General features: G+C 52.2%; 1 protein-coding gene across 1 annotated transcript in view; it reads right to left on the bottom strand.

Annotated features, from left to right (window-relative positions):
• Window positions 1-17,153, bottom strand: part of DNMBP (dynamin binding protein) — a 33,670-nt gene that overhangs the window by 2,435 nt on the left and 14,082 nt on the right. The window contains exons 5-13 of the mRNA XM_058810242.1: window positions 5,556-5,743; window positions 4,866-4,965; window positions 4,214-4,361; window positions 3,690-3,707; window positions 2,828-3,027; window positions 1,642-1,772; window positions 1,302-1,406; window positions 981-1,109; window positions 222-554 (exon numbers count right to left, since the gene is read on the bottom strand). Of these exons, the coding sequence (XP_058666225.1) occupies window positions 222-554; window positions 981-1,109; window positions 1,302-1,406; window positions 1,642-1,772; window positions 2,828-3,027; window positions 3,690-3,707; window positions 4,214-4,361; window positions 4,866-4,965; window positions 5,556-5,743 (1,352 nt within the window). The remainder of the gene's footprint in view (window positions 1-221; window positions 555-980; window positions 1,110-1,301; window positions 1,407-1,641; window positions 1,773-2,827; window positions 3,028-3,689; window positions 3,708-4,213; window positions 4,362-4,865; window positions 4,966-5,555; window positions 5,744-17,153) is intronic.

Genomic DNA, 17,153 nt, shown 5'->3' with positions numbered 1-17,153 from the left:
TGGACTCAACTCTAAGTGGTCCTCAAACTTGTGACCTGAGATTCTCTCAGGTGAATGCTGTCCTGCCACTGCTCCAAGAGCCTTCTACACACAACTGCAACATAACCCTGCAATCCTGGCTCCAACACCATCCCACAGGAGCTCTCCACAAGTCACTAGTGCCCTGAAACTGCAGTAGCAGCTTCCCCCACGATGTGACACGTCCCAGTGAGTGAACTCACCGACAGCAGCGGTGTGAGCTCCTCCAGGGCCAGGCGCACGAAGTCGCAGTGTGCCTCGGCGTAGCCACGCACGCAGCTGGCAAAGAGCTCCTTGGCGAAGCGCAGGAACTGGGGCAGCTCGTCCAGCAGCTGCGCGTTGAGGGCCTCGTAGTTGTTGCGGGCTGACTGCAGCTCCTCCAGCGTCCGCTTGTCCTTCAGCTTCTCCGCTCGCTCGGAGCAGTTGTGGAAGTCGAGCAGTTTGTCGAAGCGCTTCTGCACCAGCTTGTGGGGCCCCGCAAACATGCTCAGCAGCTGGCTCAGGGGCGAGCTCACCAGCCGCTCTGTCCGCTCTTTCTGGTGGGCACAGGTGCAGGGAGACGGTGAGACAGGGTGCTCTCTCCCACTGTGAATGCCAGCAGCTCACTCTCCAGCACACAGCCCCCCCAGGACAATACAGTGACTGTCTCCTGGTGGCAGCCACTGGAGCTCCAGAGGTCCCTTCCAACAGCAATTATCCTACAATCTTACATAATTGTGCCAGCATGGGTAACTCTATGCAAAGTACCTGAACCACTCACATAAAGAGCTGTAGCATTTCAGGTAGGGCTGAAAAAATGCAGGCACAGTCATAAACTGCTAGGCATCACAGCTCTCAGGAGGGCACAGCTAAAAAGGAATGCTCACAGCTCTCCCAGGTTACCATCCCTGCAGCCTCCCAGAGCCTGCCCATCTGCAGCAGACCCCCAGGGAGGGCCTCAAAGGGGCACAAGCCTCACTCACAAAGCTAGAGAAGAGCTGGTCACTGATGAGACGATTCACTTTCTGGAACTGGTCCAAGTCCCCACTTCCCTTCTCTGTGCACAGGTCCCACATGCTCCCTGCTGCCAGTGCCTTCATACAAGCTGACTCCTGCACCAGAGAGACACAGCTGAGCCATGCTTGCTGCCCAGAAGGGGCTCCCAGGGCAGCCCAGACCACCCAGCCCCAGCAGAGCTGAGGCAGGAGCCGTGGCCAGAGGCACTGCAGGCACACACCATGCAGACAGGAGGGGCAGTGCATGGTGAGCCCCACAGGCCTGGCATCACACCCAGAGTGGCTCACCCGGACATGCTGCAGGTACAGGGAAAGGTCCCGGATGAAGGACTTGATCAGACGCTCCTGCATCCGGAAGTTCTTCTCTGTCTCTTCAAAGGCTTCATCCTTTAGCTGTGAGAGAAAGTGTTTCAAGGGAGGCAATGCAGGACTCAGTCCCTCCCAGACTACAAGATGTGGGGCTCTCCTGCCCCCAAGCTGGGCAGCAGAGATGGGTGGATCAGACCCTAAGTTCACTCTGCCTCGCTGGCCTGGATCAGAGCTGGACAGGGAAAAGAAGGGGTGTGGAGGGACAGCAGATACTGCTGGAGAAGCACTGCAGGGGCTAAGTGCAGCTGATGCACAGTACCTGGGGGGCAAAGCCTGTGAGATGCTTGAGGTGGCTGCTCACACGGTTGGATTTCTTGATGATAGAGTGGAAGTTGAGCTTGGAGATCTTCTCCATGAGGCTATCCTCATCCCCTTTTCTGTACTTTAGCACTAAAGAGATTGATACAGAAATCAAAACACTTGTAAGCACAAACACCCATGTCTTACACTGCTTCATCAACAATCACCTTGTTAGTTCTCCTCTTCCCCAAGCCTCTGCAGTCCTAAGAACCCCACATTTCATTACAGAATGGCTTGGGTTGAAGTGACCTAAAAATCATCTAGTTCTAACCCCTTTACATCTACAAGACCAAGCTGCTCAAAGCCCCATCCAACCTGGTCTTCCTGAACACTTCCTTGGGTGGGGCATCCATAACTTCTGCAGGCAGCCTGATCCAGTGCCTTACCATCCTCACTGTAAAGACTTTTCCCAGCCGTTATTATTTTTAAAGCTATTATCCAGCCCTATCACTGCATGCCCTTATAAAATATTGTATAATAACCTCCCATCTCATCCAGCACTGTGTCACATGTTTGGTTCTTGACATGCCCTTCAGTTTGTAGACAAAGAATTCAAAGTCTTCCACAGGATTATGCATAGTGCCATCATAAGATGACATAGGAGATGATGCACAATAGTCCCTGGACATGCAGAAGGTGTCTATATTGCTTCTTTAGCAAATACAAGCAATCATTACATGCAGCCTCTGTCACCTCAGCTTCAGTGGGGCTATGAGGAAAGACTGAAGTGTAAGATTTGCACAAACTGGGGACTTTCAAGGGAAAACAGGGTGGCTAGCAGGTATCAAAGGGAGTAATTTTCTCCCTCTGTTCAGCCCCAGTGAGGCTACACTTGGGTAGTTTTGGTAGTACACTGTGTCTAGTTTTGGTGCCTGGAGGCCATGGGCGATGTGGGAGAACCACATCTCCTAATCCATGAGGAGAGATGGGGGAGCCAGGTGGGCTGGACATGAGGAAGTAGAGGGGGATCTGCTCACAACCAGCAGCTACCTGAAGGGCAGTTACAAAGGTGATGGGGCCCAACTCCCCTAAGCAGCGAGAGTTCTCCATGACATGGTTGCCAGCTAAGGCTCAGTGGCCAGGACACACTGATCTCAGCACAGCCACTCCTGTCTCTCTGTGCCCAGCACTGCCCAGCTCCTCACCCAGGTCCTTGCGGCGCTTGTACTCGTTGATGTTGACGTTGATCTCTTTGACTGCAAGGACAGCAGCTGTGAGTGGTGCCTTATCAGGGTGGGCCTCAGGGGTAGCACTCAGCAGCTCCATCAGCAGCAGCGGGTACCGCATCACCCTCTGCACTGGCTTGATGAGGAAGGAGCCCAGGTTAATGTAGTTTGTGCAACCCCTGGAAAGTCAGGACAAAGGAGATGTACCAGGTGTCAGTCCGGCTCTGCCACACAGATTCTGCCCCCTCAAACCAGTGCCAACCAGACCCAGACCTACAATGCTTCTAAATCCACTGTACTCCCTACATCAAGCCACCCTTATGTCCAAATTCATTGCACTCCTGAACTCCTGGTGCTCTCAGATCAACCCCAGGTCTGTTCCTTACTCACAGCAGGTCACACTTCCCAACCAGGATCCTCTTCATTACCAGACCCATCATGAAATCCCACAGAGGCACAGCCTCATACTTGCCAGAGAGCCACTTGTTTCACATGCTGTTCCACCAACCAACTGCCCAGGTCTGTCTCCCAGTGAAGGACAGACTGACTGCAGGACCGCAGTCACTGCAGGGCTTTCCTGGCTCCTTGGGGCTGAGGGCTCCCAAATCCTGTTTCCTGCCCAAGACTTCCCCTCACCTCATCACTTGTGCTGCATATCTGTGCAGCCCACCCACTGCCTCTGCTGCAATGATGCCACAGACATCCCCCTCCTCCCAGTGGTGCCTCCACAAGGCACTGTTAGGGCAGCCCAGCATGCACCCAGCCTGTGGCAGAAGGTTAGTTACAAGGCATGGCCACACCAACACAGACAGACAAGCAGGGACTAAGAGGAAGTACTCACCATTCACTGTACAGGCTCCTGCCGGCCCACAGAGTGCCAAAAAGCAAAGAAATGCAAGGGTTAATGGGGTGGCAGGTGTGCAATCCCACAGCCAGTGTCTGTGCCCTGCCCAGTGAGGCTGCCAGGGCAGTGGGCAGCCCTCTCCTCCCAGAGCAGCCACTGGTACTGCTGGCTCCTGGGGCAGTTGGCTCCACAAGCTGTGCCTGCTCCACAAGCAGCTCCTTCCTCAGCAGCCATGGTGGCTCAGGGTTTGGGCAACAGGAGCCCTCAGTCCAGGACATGCCACCTTCTCTATACATTGGTGGCTTCTATGCAGATTTTAAGGGGGTCTACAAGTTTCCTAGCCCATGTGCATTGGTGCAGGGGGCCATTTGAACCCAGAGCCCAGTCAACTATGCAGTGCCACCATCAGACCTTCTGCAGTCACCACCTGAACTATCTAAACACTGCTGAAGAGGGGCAGGGATGTTGGAAACTGATCCCCCTATCCCAACCTGGTGGCTGCCACCTGAGGAGGCTCAAACCTGAGACTATCCAGCAGCTCCAAAAGTAGTTTCTGCAATTTCTCATCCTTCTCATAGGTTTCCAGCAGTGCAATGGCCTCATCATGGTTCTGGCAATACACCCTGTAGACACTCTCCAGCTCTGCACGATGTGTCAGGAACACTGGTCCTGCAGACAGCAGCAAAGCAGAACTTCAGAGTCTCCTGGTTCCCAGCTGCCTCCAAAAACACTGGTGTGTCTCTTGATAAGACATCCGGTGTCCCCGTTCCACACACACAGCTCAAGAAAAGAGCTCTGCTACAGCACGCAGGACCCCTCCTCATCACCCACCAACACAGAGAGCTCAACCAATCCAGGTCTCCCGGGGGAATAGTGGAGATAATGGTCACAGGAGCCACAGAGCAAAGGCACAGGCAGCCCAAGGCACGAACAGCCCAAGCTGGCAGCACTCTGGGGCAAAGGGCCATGGACAGCCACAGGCACTGTGTCTGAGCATAGTGACCCCTGGGGCAACACAGATCTCCTGGGCTTGTGTTGATGATGAGTGGTGATGGGTACCAGCAGGGAGAAAGCCCAGTCCCACTTATCCTCTCCCATCATTTAACTGTTATGCCCTGCCACTAGCAATGCCCACCCCAGCCTTCTGAGAACAGGTAACAGCAGAACTCATACCGATGGCATCTGAAGCCTCCAAGGTGGACAGCAGCTGCTTGGAGAAGTTTATTACCATGTGGATGTTTCCAAAAAGGCCCTCAAAGTCTATGTTCTGCATCTAGTGAATGGAAAAAGAGATGTCCTGGATGGGGAACATGTCCCAGTTGGACTCAACAGCCCCCACATTTTCCCCCTGCAACCTATCGGTCCTCAGCTTCACAGCAGGCACCTGGTGTGACCTCCTCAACGCATTCCCTTGTCCTCAATGCACTGAAACTCTCACTCCTTACGTGTCCTTCTCTTTCCCAGCAATTCCACCCCTGCCTCTGCTCACCTGGTTTTCTCTTTTTCCTCCCACTAAATCTGTCCCCATGCCAAGACCCCATATCTTATTTCTCCTGTCAATGAATTTAACCTATAACCAAACAAAAGGAAACTTTTCCTGCACCAAAAAATTCAATGTGTGATACTTGCTGCCAGGTCTCTTGTTCCCAGCGAGGATGAGGGTTCAGCAGGATCTCAAAGCAGATGGGCTTATTGCAACCAGTGCAGGGAACCGTGGGAACCACCCTCCTCCCCTCGGAATAGCTTTAATTTCCTCTGTGGGTTCCCGTGCTGTGTAGTCCCCTCTGAGAACTAAATGGACTCAGTATCTCACCCCAATCCACCAGTGCTGCACCACAGTGTCCCCTCCCTTCCCAGCTCTACCTGTGCCTGCTGCAGGGGCACCATGATCCTCTCCACACACATCTCCAGGTCTCTGATATAGTCCCGCTCTGTCTGGAGCAGTTCCTCAATAACCTTGGCCCTCTTCTCCAGCATCCTTTGCTCTGCGCTCTCGGTGGTGGCCGAGGACGGCTCCAGGGATGGTGTCTGGGAGGACAGGAGAGTCATCTCTGCAAGAGAGATAATCGAGATCAGCGTGCTCCAGCAAGGATACCAGGGCAGGAGACAAATAGCATCTGAACTGCTACACATGTGACCCATGAGACCGAGGAACAGCACTACTGAGAGTCCAAGGGCCTTTCCAGAGGGGCCATCTCCAGGCTTCAGGGAGACCCGGCTGCTCCCACAGCCCACCCTGGCAGCACCAGGGGCGCCGCACAGCCCCGGCACCGGCACGGCGGGCACAAACCTGCCCCACACGGTCTGCCCTGGTGCCGGCTGGGGCTCGGCTCCGCTCCCACCCCGCGGCTCCGGGAGCTGCAGGCACGGAGGGAAGCCCCCGCTAGGCAATGGCGGCCGCCCCTCCCTCAGGCTGGGAACAGGGTCTCCATTCTCCGGGCCCGGGGCATTTCCATCTCAATGGCCGCGGAGGGCCCCGGGCACGGCAGCGCTGCTGCCGCCGGCAAAGCCTGGAGCTGGAGCCCGGCTAGCGCGGCCGGGCAGGGCTGCCCCGCCCGCAGGGCCCGGGGCTGCGGGCCGCCCTCCGCGGCCCCGTCCGGACCCCCGGGCCGCCTCTCCTCCTGGTTTTCTGTGCCACCTGCGGCCCCGGGCCGGCCCAGCCCCCTCCGCCTCCATTGAGACTTTTCATCACCCGCGGATTCCTGGGCCCCACCGCTCTCTGCCCCACCTGCCTGCGCTTAAAGGCTGCGCCCCCGGACCGAAACCACGGACACAGTGCTGCCCCCGACTCCTCCCTGGCCACCCCTCGAGGCCAGGAACACTCGGGGCTCCCCCATTCCAGGGCAGCACGGAGCCCCTTGCAGCACCAGTCTGCCTCGGGTACCCCACTTCATGTCAATGGCTGATTCCACAAATGCACCGTCTGCTACGGAGCCCCAGCTGCCCTCCATCAGCAGAATTTTTTTTAGAGCTACAGACATGCTCCAGTCCAAACGTTTCCAGGAATGTTTTTGCAGGACAGGCACTTCCAGAGGTCCCTGACCTCTCCAGTGACAGCATCAGACAACAGAGGCTCAGCCCTGCTTAATCCCAGGGACACGCAGCAGGGCTTGGGATTTATCCCGGTACCGCAGTACCAACTGTGCACAGCCCTTATCCCGGTACCACAGTACCGATTGTGCACAGCCCTCATCCCCGTACCACAGTACCGACTGTGCACAGCCCTCATCCCCGTACCACAGTACCCACAGCCCTTATCCCGGTACCACAGTACCGACTGTGCACAGCCCTCATCCCGGTACCACAGTACCCACAGCCCTTATCCCGGTACCACAGTACTGACTGTGCACAGCCCTTATCCTGGTACCGCAGTACTGACTGTGCACAGCCCCTAACAGACCCCCTTGCTCCCAGTGCTTCTGCCCAGGTGCTGGGCAGGCTGCAAGCAGCCCCAGCCGTGCTCTGTGGGGTGATGGCAGCCCCCAGCACAGCAGCATGAAACACGGGATGGGAAAATTGCTGCCTCAGCCTAAGTCCACTGCTCCTCCAGGCCAGGGTCTTCACACTGAAACAATCCAAGAAAGAAAAGACACCCAAGCTGAGACACTGACTCAGCCCATGATTATCTGAAACCATGCCAGCCCTTTTGGCCCTTCCCATTGCAGAGCAGACTCGGCAGAAACCAGGAGCATCAGCATCAAACAGTATGTTCTTAGAGCTATCCGGGCTGAGGATGAACCATTGTGCCTCTCTGCAGAAAGAACAACTTCAAAATCATTCCCAGTGCCAGTCTGGCAAATGGGAAACCCAGCTGAAACACAGATGCCCTCAATGTGGGAGGGAAGATATTTGTCTCTCTAAGCTGGCATCTCTGCTGCCCTGCCTTGAAATCTAGCCTCGGGAGAGGCAAAACAACCAGCTCCATGGAGGAGGATTCAGTGACACAACCAGCACTTCATTTAGTAGGCAATCACTGGGAAGAAAAGGCCTCACTGATTCCTACTGGCAAGTATCCTTAAGCCTAACCCCATCAGAGCCTGTCTTGGCTTTCCAGCAGCCCCCAGTGATGAACTTTAACAACACAAATGCAGCAGGAATACACAAGGAGGGCCTCAGAGCAGATGCCGGGTTTAACTTATTTTGCTCTTTGCATTTCTACAGCATTTGATAAGTTAGGAGCAGATTGGGCCCTGCTGTGCAAGGTCCTCCACAAACACCCACAGGGATATCCCCAGACACAGCACTGGGAGCCTGGACAGGGTATGAGCAGAAAAACGTACAGGAGGGACAACTAAGCACTAAGATAATACAGTCAGCAGGTCTTTGTGGCTCAGGGAGTTAATGAAGGAACAACAAATGAGTTATCTTAAAGAAGGCATGGCACTTGTTTTGCAGGAGAGCAAGTTCAAGTGGGAAGGCAGCCTGGAAGAAAGAGGAAGGTGTTAATTTGCAATGCAAACAGGTGTGTGAAACCCAGAGGGGGTGGGCAGTGAGATGATACTATTGCATGGGGTGGGCTGGGAAGAATCTTGAAAATTAAGACAAGCCAAAATCACAGCAAGATATGACCCATACAGCAGCATTTGGGAAGACAAATGGAAAAGATTACATTTCTTTGGTCGAAGAACAGGATTTTATATTTAGCCCCAGGAAAAATGCCACCACGTTAAGTTTTGTACAGGACACCTCTGGAGTTTACTGCACCACCAAACAACCCTGCTGTGCTCCCAGCCTTAGCCAGAGCTAACTGCAGTCACACCATGTGTTTGGCTCCAGCTCCCCTCAACAGAGCTGGGGATGCCCAGCACTGCTGGCAAATGCAGCAGCTCCCCACGCTCCACCAAGCAAACCCCAAGCAAGTAAATCTAGGTCAGGCCCTTACAGAAAGTACCCTGTGGCAAGGATTCAACCCACACTTGTGAGACTGCCAGCTCTGTGACACCCTCCTTTGGCAAGTCTCAAGTCTCTGCCTATGGAAGGGAAATTAAAACCTTCATTGCACAGATTTTAAGCCCACAGTAGTTATCAGCTCAGCCTGGATGACCTGGCACAATGCTGGGCATCACTTGTGCATTGTATCAGTATTTGGACAATTTTGAAAACTCATACAAATTAATTCTCCTCTGGCCTTCTTGCTCTTTCAGAACATTCCAAGACTCCTCCAAAAACAAGGCTACATTGCAGTTAAGGCTCTTCGAACTCTTGCTGTTTATCCCTAGTCCAGCATCCTCCTTCAGCAATTAACTCAAAAGTTTTTGAGTTTCCAAACACTTACAGCTCAAAATATTCAAATATAGAATTTATTTGGCTCTTATATCTGTATCTTGTAATATTTGGCTCTTATATCTGACCAATATGTATTGCTTAGTGTTTGTTTCTGATGCATTTAAATACTCTTACTTTTTGCATTTCATACTATCTCTGTTAATTGTCATTAATTTATTTTTCTTGTTTGTCACACATCCTTGTATGTCTAACAGCAGCTTTCCCTAAATGAGGCTTATTAAGCAGTTAGCTAAACCCACCAATTTCACAGCTGTAGATTTTGGTCATCTAGTAAGTATTTTTTAAACACATCTCCATTTTACTCCACAGATTTTCTATTTAGATGTTACCTTTCAATTTGATTCATCATGCACATCAACTTTGGAGATGCTAAGACATACACCACAGCTTGAATGGGCTTTGTTGGCCTGCAGGAATATAACTTGTATTTTTAATGAAGCCAACAAATTCCAATCCAGTGACAAATTCATATTTACCCATGACACAGTTGCTAAATAGGCATTCAGAAATACATTTCCAAAAACAAAGTTCTCAATCACAATTCTCAGAGATTCTGTTCTCCGGTTTTTCCTTGGTTGATGGTCTGAGACAGCCTCCCAGGAGCACCTGCTTTTGAGCTTTGCTATACCCCTGCTGGACCCATGAGAGACCCAGCAGCAGCTCCTAACCCAGCCCTGGCAATGGGGTGTGAAGATGGAGCACACTCCCACCTCTGCCCTTCCTGGGGAGGCTGTGGTTTGCTATTGCAATCACACTGCTCATCCTGCTCACCTGAGAAATGTCACTGCCATCAACTTTCTTCCAATTAACAAAAACCTTGAATTGCCATTAGCCAGCCTCCTAGTGGGAGCACACGTGCAATTAGAGGTTTTCCCTGAGCAGAGCTGACCCACACAGAGCAGATCCAAGGGGATGCAGGTCCGCCATGGGCAGGGCTCACCCCAATGCCTGCCTTGCCCCCCAGCTGCTGCTCCTCAGGGCTCACCTGGCAGCATCCCGCAGGTGATGCTCCCTGGAGAGGGACCAGGACAATCCCAGGGATCTCTGGTGGAGCTGCTCCCAGCCGCCAGGCAAGCCCAGCCCCGGCCCACAGCTCAGCACAGTCAAGCAGTGACTCAGGACAAAACAAACCAGCTGCAAATATTTGAAGTATGTGGAGGCCAGGAGGGGAGGAGCCACTGCCGACCATGAGAGGGGGGGCAATGAAACTAGGGCAGGGAATAATTAATCTGAGCAAAAGGCTAAACTGGCTGCCAGGAGCAGGATCTGGCTGGGGTGAAAACTCTTACTCCAGACTTTGGTGATACACCAGGGAGCTGAACAGGGACAGAACAGGGATGCTTCTCCAGAGCCATTGGAGTGGCTTGATATGCTAAGCATGCCTAATGCAGAGCTTTGTTGGGATGTCTCTGTGCCAGATAAGACCACAACCATGGCCCCAAACCGCCTCTGGTTGCCCAGACAGCCCCATGGCATTCAGTGTGAGCAGAGAATGATTCCAACCATTGACAAAGAAAAAAGTGAAGTAATATGGTGGTGTAAAATAGCTAAGCTGCTAAAACTGAGGCAAGGCATCAACAAAAGCGTGAGCAAAACCTCTGATAGACAAAAGAATGAAAGCTGAATGAAATCCTTCTTAAAAAGGATGTTTTAAATATACAATTCAAAAAACATGAAGAGAACAGTACTGATGAAAAGTCTGTCCTGCATCTGTGCTTCAATAAAGACAGCAAATATAAATATATAAATGGACATAGTAAGCCAGATAAGAGATAACAGACACGTCACACAAAAATGAGAAAAGAAAGACATCAAGAAAAATCCATGGATGGTAGAATTCAGTTTTCATATTTTAAATGAGGAAATAAAATGCTACTTTATAATGGACCTTTATTTCCATCCAGGACAAAGGAAATCCTACAAGGACACAATCCCACAATTACGCAGAGTGAGCACAGTTTTTGGCAAAAAGGTAGAATTATACAATAATTTTCTGCTCATTTCTTTCTAAAAGGCAAAAAGAGAAAAAAACCCCAACCAAACAAACAAAAAAACCAACAAAACAAAACCCAAAAAAACCAACCCACCTTTAAAATCCACTGCCAGTGGAGTGGAGACTATCCAGAAAAGAAGGCATTTCTAAACAGGTTCTCCAGAGACTGGATTTACTTAATCCCACATAACAGAGTAAATGGAAAATCACTGCTGTCATGTGGAGAAGTGAGGATCAATTCAACAGGATCACAAATAAAGATGAGGCATATGAGTCACTGAGTGATGCAGGGTACCCTGAATAAGATGGAATTATTCAAACCAAGCAGGTTTAATGCAGACAGATGCATTACTGTATTAATGGAACAAGAAACACAGCCACATGCAGGACTGTATTCTGGGCAGTAATTTTTTGGCTTGATCAGACAAAATTCAACAGGAGTTCCCTGAACGTTGCAGAGGACCACTGGGGTTTTGGACAAGGGCACAGGAGCATAGCAAGGTAAACTAGTGCTGACACCCACCCAGAATGCCTCACCCAGCTCTGAAGTCCTCCGTTTCAAAAGAGTCTGAACTGAAAAATGAGTGAGCATCAGGAAGAATAAACACTGAAAGGTCTTCCTCTGAGTCTTTGACATGGGTATTTTAAGACTCCATTCACTACAAAGAACTGAAGACTGAAAAATGACTTAATTACAGTACCTGCCTGAGAAGAATATCCATCAACTAAAAAGCTCTAATTTAGGAGAAAAAGGTTGGGGTTCAGAGCTGAAATGTAACACATTAGCATGCAAAACCTTTAAGAATGATGGTGACTAAGCAGCAAAACTATGGCAGGTGGGCTCTCCTGTTGATGTGTCAGGCAGTCAGACATCTGAGTCTTATCCCAGAAGAGGTGCTCTAACCCTGCAGCTGTCACCCAGTTACACTGTACAGAAATCTGTAAGAAGTGTGATAACCCTGTGAACAGAAGAGATCATCTCCACTGGCTTGGAAGTATTCAAGGCAGGCCAGATGGGGCCCTGGGCAACCTGATCTAGAGTGTGGCATGCCTGCCCATGGCAGGGGCATTGGAACTAGATGCCCCTCTAGTTCTCTTCCAACCCAAACCATTATATGATTCCATGATCTGTACTGGGGCTTTAAAGTCACAAATTCTGTTACTCCATGGATGGAGGAGGAACCTGTTAGAGAAGTAAACAGCATTAGAAAAGGTGCCTGGAGCACACACACTGAGGGAGAACCAGAGCTGACTTTTGCTTGCCAGCTGCACAGGAGTTGTCTGCTGCCAAGCACAATGGGAGCTCTTTTGGGGAGGTGCTGGTGGGATCTCACACTGAGGCAGCTGCAGCAGCAAAGCAGTACATGCCAAGGAGAGATGGTCCAGCACTGTGCCCCAATAGGGCAAGGGGAGGAAAGTAACAGACAACTGCAGCCAGAAAAAGGCCACAGGATGGACAGACAGTGTTTGAAATACCTGGAGCTTTCATCTCTCCTGTTCTGCTGTGAGACCCTGGTGCAGATGTTGAGAGCATCCTGCCCTGCACCTCTCATCGCTACTCCCATGCCCCAAGCCTGCCACAGTGGAGAAGAATCCTATAATCCTGAAGAGCATAGGCTTTCACTTGGCATCACAGTCTGTCCCTTCAACTCTAGCAAAAGCTGGAGAAGCAGCACTGCTCCAGCCTCCTAAGGCTTTGTGGACCATTTCCCATCCCACTCTGTTCCTGGCCTCCTCCTGGCTCCCCGGCTGCCCTTTGGACGTCTTGGCACCGCAAAGCCTCTCCCTTTCCTCACCCTGGGGACACAGCTGAGCAAAGTTCCACCCTTACAGGGTGGCCTGAGAGTACAAAAATTCAGCCATTGGAGCCTGCTTAATCATCAAATACCTCCAGAGGACAGACTTCTTGCTAAGGCAGAGTAGACACTGCCTCCAGCTTTGCCATCACTTTGGCTGTTGCAGTTTTCCTCTCCGTTTCAATCCCACTTCACGGAGAATTCACACACACAGCTACATGAGACAGATGCTGGCAGAAAGGGCACAGGAACAAATAAGTTTCCAGACACATGGAGGCCTGACCATCATAAAGGGCTCCTTCTGTCCCTCTGCCCAGACCCCAGCACCCTGCTGCCACTTCCCCTGAACCCCCACCAATATTCTTGCACCAACAAGCCAAGCTGCACAAATCTGTCTGCAGCTGACTCTAACACAGCCACAGCATCAAGGGAATTATTTCAACCATGCCAAGACAGTCCAAGCCTTCCACTTTGGTAATTCTGCAGCTCCAGGGTGCTATTTGATGGTACTGGAGACCTGGAGATGGCTTGGGGACCCAGGACACAGGGCATGCAACTGTTGTAGCACAGGCAAGGGACCACTGCAGTACTGAGGGGTGACAGTGCAAGAGATTGCTATTGGTGACAGCCCCCCAACATGCAGGTGCCTGGGTGTCCTGCCCAGGTGAATTAGGCAACTCTGAGTACTTGTTCTCTGCATATGTCTGAGTGCTTCAACAGCTTCCTCTATTTCCTGCTTTGTGCTGCCTGTGAACAGCTGCCATACTCATGCTCAGGAATTGGTTCCTACAGAATCTATTAATGCTGGGTTATAAAGAGGCAGTGGGAATAACCCCAGCATCTCACCCTCTCCCTCATGAGGAACCTTCTCTGAGCCCTGAGAGAGCAGACAAACCAGGGCCACAAGTTTTAGGGTGTACCAAAACCATGCAGGAGTAACAGAAAGGAGCCTTGAGTCTGTGTTACCTGTGCTTCCCTCCTACCTAGCCTTCACAAAACCCCCTTGCAGAGGCTGCAGGGAGGGGTGACAACCTTGATGCTGTTTCACTAAGTGCCAGAGAGGAGCCTTCCTGAGAGAGGCTGGCTGTGCTGGCCACCCACGTGTACCAGGCTCCCCGTGCTGCCCCGGTGCCAGGGCAGGGTGAAGGCACACTCAAGGGAATTGCCCCCCACTTCCCTGTGTACCTGGGTTTTTCTTCCTGGTCTGCACAAACTCTGAGTGCCGCAGGGCACTGGGAGCCGTCCGTCTGTAGAAGCTGTTTCTCTGCAGCACAGAGCCCACCCTGTTTTCTTCCTCGGCCTCCTGCTCCCAGAGCTGGCTCCAGTCGGGCCGGCCCGTGCGTACCCTCGGGTGCTCTGCTGCCCTGCTGCTGCTCTTGGCTGGCCTCCCAGGCCCTGGGGCTTCTCCTTCCAGCTCCCCACAGCTGTCGGAGTCAATGACGCATGTCTCGAACTGTGTGTAGCAGGTACCTGACCCCAGGTTCACACTGCCATCTCCTGAGGACCTGACTGCAAATGCAGGAACTTCACAACCTCTGTCTGGACTGCTGTGCTCCATGACATGGCCTTTGGGCTTCCTGTGCTGTTCACAGTCTTCTTCATCTACTTGGTCTCTGACATGTGGCCTTTCCTGCTCTCTATATGCTCTAGGGCCTCCATCATCTCTATAACACTTTTCTCCCTCCCTACATGCCTGATTGACTCCATCCTCTCTATACTGCCTTCTCCTCTCCCTATACTCCCCAGAATTCCTCTCTTGCCTGTGCCTATAATGTCTTCCATGCTCACTGTAGTCCCTAGGATCTCTGTAGTCCTGATACCACCTTCCCCCCTCCTTACAGTCTCCAAGGCCTCTATCCTCTCCATACTGCCTTGCTTTCTCCCTATACTGCCCAGGTACTCTGTCCTCTCTGTTCCACCCTCCTCTTATCTCAGAACTGCAGTTTCTGTACTGAACACCCTCCCTCTCACACACCCTGTAGTTTCTGTCCTCTATATCCTGTCTTTTGCCTTCCCAAACATTGTCTGCTCTCCTGCAGTCCATGTACTGCATCTGTTCCTTCCAAAAACCTCTGCAGTCTCCATTCCTGCTCTGTTGGTCCACGGAGTTGTCCTCCTGTCTCCTGGAACTGTCCCAGCCACTGTCTGCTCCTCGGCTGCCCGGGTACGGCCTCCTTGTCGCCCTGGGTCTGTCACTGCAGCCGGCCAGGTCCCGTCTCCGTACAGCACCACAATCCTCATATTCCCAGCTGAGGAGCCGCGGTTCCTGTCTCGGATCCTCCATGCAGCGTCTCCTCTAAGGACAGGTGCGCATAGTCCTGTGGGGTGTGGCACAGGGGCCGGCTCCCCTCACCCTCTGCTCCCTGAGCCCAGCCCCAGGCTGACGGCGCTTCTCCACTCTGCTCCAGCGCTCCCGTCACAAGCGAAACGCAGGTGCTGCTTCCTGAAACCAGCCAGCAAAGGCAGGGGCCCAATCGCCGGCAGCCCTGGCCTCCTCCACCTGCTGCCCAAAGTAATCAGTAACCAGCCCTGAGCAGGACGGGAGCCAGGCTGGGCAGGCCTGCACCGCCCAAACCGGCTCCGCGGCTTTGCCAAAACCTCTCTGCAGGCAGCTCTGAGGCAGGGAGGAGGAGGGCACTGGAGCATGCAGAGGCCCTGCCCCGAGACCAATGTCCTCAGGGAAGGGAAACAGAGCATGTGTGAGACCGCAGGAAGCCACAGAGCAGAGGTGGGACACCAGATCTCCTACTAGATCTTCTTCTTTCCACCCCTGATGGCATGGAGGAAACAACGTGGTCTACAAGAAGCTGGGCTCTGCTCCACACTTTGCTGGGGCAAACTGAGGCCTTCAGGCTGTCCCTGGCTCAACCCTGATGCTGAGCCCATCCTCTTCCCAGCCCTCAGCACAGTCACACGAAGCTCAGGAGAGGAGCTGCTCCCTGCATGACAGACCAGTGCCTCCACAGTGCCATGCAGTCACAGCTGCTTGGTTCCCTGCTCCAGGGGGAACAGCTGGTCCACCCGCTGACAGGAACAGGCTTGAAGGGATTACCTGGGTTATGGAGTCTGGTGCCAACACACCAAATAAGTTTACAGAAGGCTAGAGAAATACACACTCCAGTAATGCTTCTCCCTGCAGGGCACAACATATCCCAAATTTTCCATGCCAAACACAGAGCTCCTATAAGAAACCAAGACACAACCACAGCATGCCCTTGACAGAGAGCACGAGAGTCTGTAGATGTCATCCATGTCTCAGGTTCTTGCAACACTTGCTAGGAACGCAGAGCCCATGCCCTCAGCTGGTAGAAGACAAAAATAAAACCAATGGACTCTTCTACTCCAACTGCAGAAGAGCAAGTGCTAATCCTGCCCCAGCCTGGTGATCAGTAAAACCCCAGTGTGCTCATAAAGACACACCAAAAAAATAACCTGATGATTTTAAACACTTACTGTAGAAAACTGTATTTTCTACTCTTCCTTTGGCTTCCAAAAAATACACTGAAGGGCTGGATTCCCCACTATCAACTATTTCTCCTGTAAGACTATGCCTGCCCTGCTTTGGTTGCTGGTCAAATCTTAGTGAGAGCTTTTCTGCCTCCAGTGTCTCCACGTTCCTAACAGTGGTAAGGCAGAGGTCATGCCTCAGGCATGCCACAAACACGTTTTGCTGAGTTGATGCAACACCAAATTACTGTTCTGCCTGCTGCACTACAGCTGGGCTCTCTGGCCACACTCAGATGTGTCAGCAGGGACATGGCAGAGCTTGGGTAGAACACATCTTCATTACATGGCTAGAGAGGTCTCTTGAACAGGAGAAAAATCCCCTAGGACTACTGAAAGGATACTAGCTTGAGGATGCCTCAGGATAGTGCATTAGTTCTTGCCTAAAACTTCTAGTTCCAGGAACCAACAGGTTCCACAGGATCAGTCCTCTACCAGGAAGCACGGGGACAGTGGGAGACACTTCCCAGCAAGATCCATCCCATCAGAAAATTTCCCCTGAGATTCAGCCTAGACTTTCCTCTTCCTACCTTCAAGTTATTTTATCTAGCTTCAAATCCTCTAGGCCTCCTTCCGAGCATCCCTTTTGCACACCACTGACATGAAGGCTGTTGGTCACCCTGTTTTCCTGGTGCAGCCATACCAGCCTTCATTGCCACGTGCTCTGCCTCTGACACGATCATGAAGCAAGTCCCTGGGCTCCTCAGTGCTGATTAAGCAGTGGGAGGATGGAGGCAATGAAGTCAGAGTGAGCAACTCCCAGGCAGGAGCTGGCATTTCACTCCATCTCCCGCATGCAGTGCCCACATTTCCTGCATGTCGTGGGTTTCAGTGACAGAACTGCAGTGTCAGCTCCTGGGAGAAGCCTGGGAAGGAACTGTG

Source organism: Ammospiza caudacuta, chromosome 9 (genome assembly GCF_027887145.1).
Source record: "Ammospiza caudacuta isolate bAmmCau1 chromosome 9, bAmmCau1.pri, whole genome shotgun sequence".
Taxonomy (NCBI): domain Eukaryota; kingdom Metazoa; phylum Chordata; class Aves; order Passeriformes; family Passerellidae; genus Ammospiza; species Ammospiza caudacuta.
Note: the sequence above shows the minus strand (reverse complement) of the source record. Positions and strands in the feature narration are given on the sequence as shown.